Raw genomic sequence first — 6000 nt, 5'->3', positions numbered from 1 at the left:
ATGGACACGGCTGACGAAGAGATGACCTCTTGACATTTGAAGTCATGCAATCGGAGGGAATTACCTATAAATCTACTCTTGGCTTCTGCGCTGGACAGGTTAAAGACATTGTCCTGATGGCCAGCATCTGGCAGATACTTGGTCTCTACTTCTAGCGAGAACTTCTCAATAAAGGGGCAGGTGTAGCGGGTCTTGGTGTAGGGGTAAGCGTTCCAAGACTCCTCCTCCACGCGGAGAGCAGTTTTGGGTAATATTGCACGAAACCATCCTGGAAAGGGAAAAAGTGATAAAACCAATCAATGATGAGGGCAGTGGGACACTTGAAACGCTGCAATCAAACTCCCTAAGTCATGGGGAATTTTGCTGCAGACATTAGTCATCTTGTAAGACTTCATCAAATTGGCAACTCTGAATTTCACCGCATATCTTGTATTTAAGACAGATTAGAGGAACTAGACAATGTCATCATATCTGCTTAAAGAAAAAAATCAGAAAAACATTTTCTAATGGTTGCCAACTTCAGAGAGAAACAGTAACATTTATCTTTTAGAATATCTTATCAATTTGAATTCAGTGATAAATTTAGCAAATAAAAAGCTTTTGAAAAATCTGCAAATAAACAAACATATGAACAACAAAGAGTTTGCAATGTCAGAAGCAAAATTTTGACTCTATCTCATGACAAACAATGAATTGTAAAATTTGTAATGAAAAAAAGGCACAGAATTATAGAAATGCATTTGCCTGTTTGTTTGTTTGTTTGTTTGTTTGTTTGTTTGTTTGTTTGTTTGCACAACAAAATTTTTGAAATATTTGTGTATATGAGCCATGGGATTATCCAACAAAGAGATGTGACAAAAACCCTTCTTATGATGAAAGCGACCTGTCTTACAATATTATGTGTTAAAGAGGACAACATTCTGTTATCTACCAGCCACACCCTACTCCACTGCACCCATTGCACATACACTTAATGTACACCCACTCCTCTTCTCCACCCAGATCCCAGCCTTACCTGGCAGATGGCTACCTATATGGTAGACTTTGTGGGTGTACTGCCCACTCCCACCTGGGCCGTCCTCATACGGCTGGTTGATGAGAATCTCCACTCCACTCCCAGCTCCTTTGCTCTCTTGCCGAGACTTTTTCTGCCAGAAAAAAAAAGAAGAAGAATTAAACAATAAAAAGAAAAGGTGGTGGGAATAAATCATCTGCAAATCTCTTATTTCCAGTATTTTCATTTAAACTGCATTACAGAATCAGTGCCAGATTTAAATGATTTGCTGATTGACTTTCCCTGCAGCAACGTGAACGTTTATGGTTTAGTGGATGAGACCACAGGCTCTACATCATGAGGTCTGTGGTTCAAGCACCCTAGCAGTTGTGGTCATGCTCCCAGGCTAGGAACTTTATCCTCATGACATAGTCGTTGTGAGGGGACTGGTGGTCCCATGGTATAGGATGTGTAGTTTGCTCAAAGCATTTGAGTGCTTCCTTATCCCATTGAGGACATGCCGATTTCACTACAACACGCATTTCCCATCTTAGACACTTGCCGAGCATACTTGTGACTCATTCTCAGCGGGTTAATAGCCATGTAAAACAAGTCCAAACATGACAAAGAGCAAATAAAAGATGAATCTACATGAAATAATCCACTAATCTTTCATCAGATCTCTTGGCCCAAGAATAGCATCAATTCTTGCCTGGCTTTGAGCATCCTCCAACCACAACAAACCCTTCTTTTCTTGCTATACACTCACAACTTGGTGCACTTCTTGAGACAAGGTTATAACAGATGGCGATGTGCAGTGCATTTTGGGATCAAAGTCTGGATAGAACAACAACAACAACAACAACAAACAAACAAACAAAACCAACAAAGAACAAGCATCATTATCTGTTTTCTATACACCAGACATACAACTGTACTTTCACCCGCTGAGGACGGGATGACTTTGCTACAACACGCCTTTCCCATAGAACCCTGCCCGAGTATACTCCGGACTCGTCCTCAACGGGTTAAATATCATTGAAGTAGACAATGGCCTTAAGGCAAGATAACTGTAATTTTCTTCACCACACTCCTCAGATGTGTGATGATAATAAACTAAATTGCAAAATTGATATTTAAAAAAAAACAATATTCTGCTTTTCTTGAAATAATTTTTTTTTACCAACTATGAACTGGGATTCTCATCTATTTTGATTAAAAAAGATATAAAATTCTTATCTCAATGATGATGATAATAATGAGATGAATGTACATAGATGATGTATACAGAAGTATACAGATCCAACATCAATCTGTATGCATTGTTTTTTATATGACGTTTCCCATACAAGTAATTTTTACAATACAACATGCATTAATTAAACAACTGCTACAACAGTTTATAAAACAAACAGAAGATCCCACAGTTTATGTTTTGAATAAGCTCTAGAAGACATGTTCAATATCCTTACTGCAGTGCTATAACAAGTAACAGGACAAACAAACACAAACAAACACTCTACATATTCTCTTTACACTCTTTAAAACGCACACAGGGGAAAGAAAAAAAAGTGTGCATACAGGCAAGCAAACCTGATCCATGGGAAATGCACAGAATCTCAGAAGAGGGGAAAATCTCTGCATAATGCACACCATTAGAAGGTATTTCATCTATTTATAGAAGGGAAATTATAATTTTGTGATCAAGGGTACATCGAGATGCATCAGTAATGCCGTACGGATACACCAAGTACTTTGTGAAACAGACTCACGGGTTGAACTAAATCACCATCTACTGCCCAGATGGGGGGAAAAAAGTCAGGCATACCACTGTGAGCTATAAACATGAACATCCACACAAAAAAGAAAAACTAACAAGGACTTGAAACATGTTTCGTCTTGTGTGTGTGTGTGTGTGTGTGTGTGTGTGTGTGTGTGTGTGTGCATGTGTGTGTGTGTGTGTGTGTGTGTGTGTGTGTGTGTTTACCTGTACAGCTACCTTACAGCGTTAAGGGAATGGTATAGCACTGGTGGAGATGATGATTGAGCTTTTAACTCTTTGCGAGATACTAGGAAACTATTTATGAAATGATACAGAGCATACCACTCTAAAAAGGAGGAATTCAAAGTTTATTTGATGAAAATCACTTTTTAAATAACCAAGATATCCAAAAACAAAGCAAAACATAGCAATCTTAATAAAATGTGGGTCCCACCTTTTAGTCCCATCTTTTATTAGTATCGTTTTGTTTGGATACCTCAGCTATTTCGAAACCAAATTTCATCAAATAATATGGAATTCATCTTGGAATTACATGCTCTCTCATATTTCATACGGGGTTTCTCAGTATCTCACTACAAAACTTAGAAACCTGATGCGGAGTCTCAACCAAAACTACACCATCCCTTTAATCATCTGCTCACAGATATGTTCTTTTGAAATTATCACATCAGACATCAGATGCAAGACCTGCTAACAATTTTCTAATTATGTGCTTTAAAAAATAAAAGAGATGATAGAAGATAAAAGAAGGAGTAATTTCAGATTGGCCTACATTCCATAGCAAACAACAATAAAATCATTTCAGACTACTTTCACAAGGTTTCTATCATACTGCATGTCAATGTTTGTTTCTTCATAGATGAAGTCAATACTTCCAGATATTCACATGATGGGCATGATGGGCAACTCAAACAGACTACTAGTGTGTATTGAATCTTTACCTTAAAATATTTTCTGCCCCAATTCCCACTGATAAATAACACTTTCATCTGGGAATCTCGTGAGTTTGTTTCTTTTAGATATAAATGGGGACTTTTTTGCCTACATTAATTGCATGCACGCGTGTGTGTGTGTGTGTGTGTGTGTGTGTGTGTGTGTGTGTGTAAAGAGAGGGCAAGTCATGGTTTTAATCTGGGACATTCTAAGGTAGCAGAGATGCCAACTTCTTGACATATGGAATATCCCCCAAAATCAGATTTTTGAGAAGAAAATCATATTTTCATGAAATCTTGACACCATCACTAGCCCGTTGGCTCTGGGCAAGTGAAATGTCAGAAAAAATGTTTCATCGGTAAGAACAGGCATCTAAAAATGTCGCTACTTCATCAACATTGATGAGAAAATTGTAAAGCATAACTGTGCATTTCCCGCCCATTTAGGCTCGTCTTTCAATGCTTTTGTAGGGGTTGCACGTATTTAGTGGTATCATTATCTTTCTATATGATAATATTTTCTGTAGTTTTCTGAGGTTGATATTGGCTTCATTTTGAACTTTACTCAAGTTTAATACTTGAAAGATGTAAAGTCGTACTTTCAGGAGGCACTATCGTATTATCATATTTCACACTGTTTATCGGACTAAATACTATAAAATCGTATTGGCTGGCATATCTGAGGTAGCCATGAACGACTTAATTGCAACCAAGTATCCACAAATGCTGTCAAATACAAATTACAATATTCATTACCAGAACCAAAAAAGTTCCCAAATCTTTTATTCTGCTGCCACAGAACTTGTGTGGCTTAGCTGACTTGGCTGACTTGCACCCTGACCCTTGCCTGACATAGCAACAAGGAATAACTGCATCTTGTCCACTGGACTGCTTACTACTGGACAACTAGAAGAGAAATGCCAGCAGATTTGGAAATGCTGTGTCTGAGACTGAGTTTTCATAGAACTCAAATTTTGTGAAGACAGTCCAACCTCAATCATCTGGCCATGTTCATGTAACGAAGATGGAAAAATAAGAATGATTTCAAACTCAATATAACCTCCTACAAAACTCATTTACCTAAAATCGTTCAAAAAGAAATATGTTATGAATTTTGCACTATTAATGTTTCAATTTCTGTTAAAAAAAGGACTATAATTGTAAGTAATTCCAAGTAGATTGGCATAGATTACATCACTCTTGTGGTGTGCACTACTGATCTAGCTACCACTGGGTCTGCAGCTACATACAGTACAATGTGCATAACATTGTTTCTTCCAGAAATATCCGGCCAAATCGCTTTAGATCCATATGAGTGCTAGTCCCAACATGGCCGGATAAAAGTGGTCAGACTGTACCTTTAAAGAGCAAAGGCTATATCACATAACAGAAAGCATGGTGGTTCATCTGATAACATCTTGTAGGCCCACATTGCAGCAACCGTTGAGCAGCAACATGTTGAGTGTAATTCTCCAGATGTATTAAAATGTACTTTGATGGAACAGGCTTTCAAGTAGTTTCTAACTCTACACAATAGATCTCAAGAAAAAACACAGAAAGGAAAAATGCACTACCCTAATTGGAATGTATACATTACATCAGTCAACTGGCCTACAATATTGTACAATCAGGAAGTTGTCGACCAATCTGTTTTGTTGTCACCGATTGACAAGTTGACTGATTGTCCTACATTGACATTAATAAGCACTGAATTTTACAATCAGTGTTTAGTAGTAGCCATGGTAAAAGAAATCAAAAGCATACATACTCGGGCAGTATTTGAACCTACGACCTCCTCATCACTGAACAGGCGTCTTATCACAAGGCCACCAAGCTTCTGCCTGACAGCCAGTGCTGGTTCTAATCCCCATAGCATGCAGCGGGTACCACGTAATTATTCAAATTGATGAAATTCATAAATCTGAACATTCTGTTTTGTTTCAATGGTCTTTCCTTCTTTTGTAAAGATTTCTCTCCTTCTCATCCCCTTCCTCTCTATCTCTCCCGCTCTTCCTCCCCCGCCCCCTTTCTTCCCACATCACTCCCTCAACCAGTAATCATCGTACATCAGATACCAAGGGATATCAAAATGTAACATTATCAAGACAGGACCTGTCGATAACGATCGCCGAATGCAGACATTAATAAACGCATCAACTGTCATTTCCTGGCCGACCAAATTCAATACCTCCGGTTCTGCTCCCATGAATCGCAAACAATGATCAAAATGACGGGGGAGAAAAGGTACAGGTGCTCCCTCAATGTGGACATAATTCAATACCTCACTACGA

At 38.3% G+C, this 6000-nt stretch overlaps 1 protein-coding gene across 1 annotated transcript in view; it reads right to left on the bottom strand.

Moving 5' to 3' along the window:
* The window catches only part of LOC139719656 (protein retinal degeneration B-like), a 70099-nt gene that overhangs the window by 44900 nt on the left and 19199 nt on the right, over window positions 1-6000 (bottom strand). The window contains exons 3-4 of the mRNA XM_071631062.1: window positions 1016-1148; window positions 65-268 (exon numbers count right to left, since the gene is read on the bottom strand). Coding sequence (XP_071487163.1) covers window positions 65-268; window positions 1016-1148 — 337 coding nt within the window. The remainder of the gene's footprint in view (window positions 1-64; window positions 269-1015; window positions 1149-6000) is intronic.

Source organism: Diadema antillarum, unplaced genomic scaffold (assembly GCF_040938485.1).
Source record: "Diadema antillarum isolate AM-2024a unplaced genomic scaffold, OU_Dant_1.0 scf00000112, whole genome shotgun sequence".
NCBI classification, from domain to species: Eukaryota; Metazoa; Echinodermata; class Echinoidea; order Diadematoida; family Diadematidae; genus Diadema; species Diadema antillarum.
This window is presented reverse-complemented; position numbering and strand designations above follow the sequence as displayed.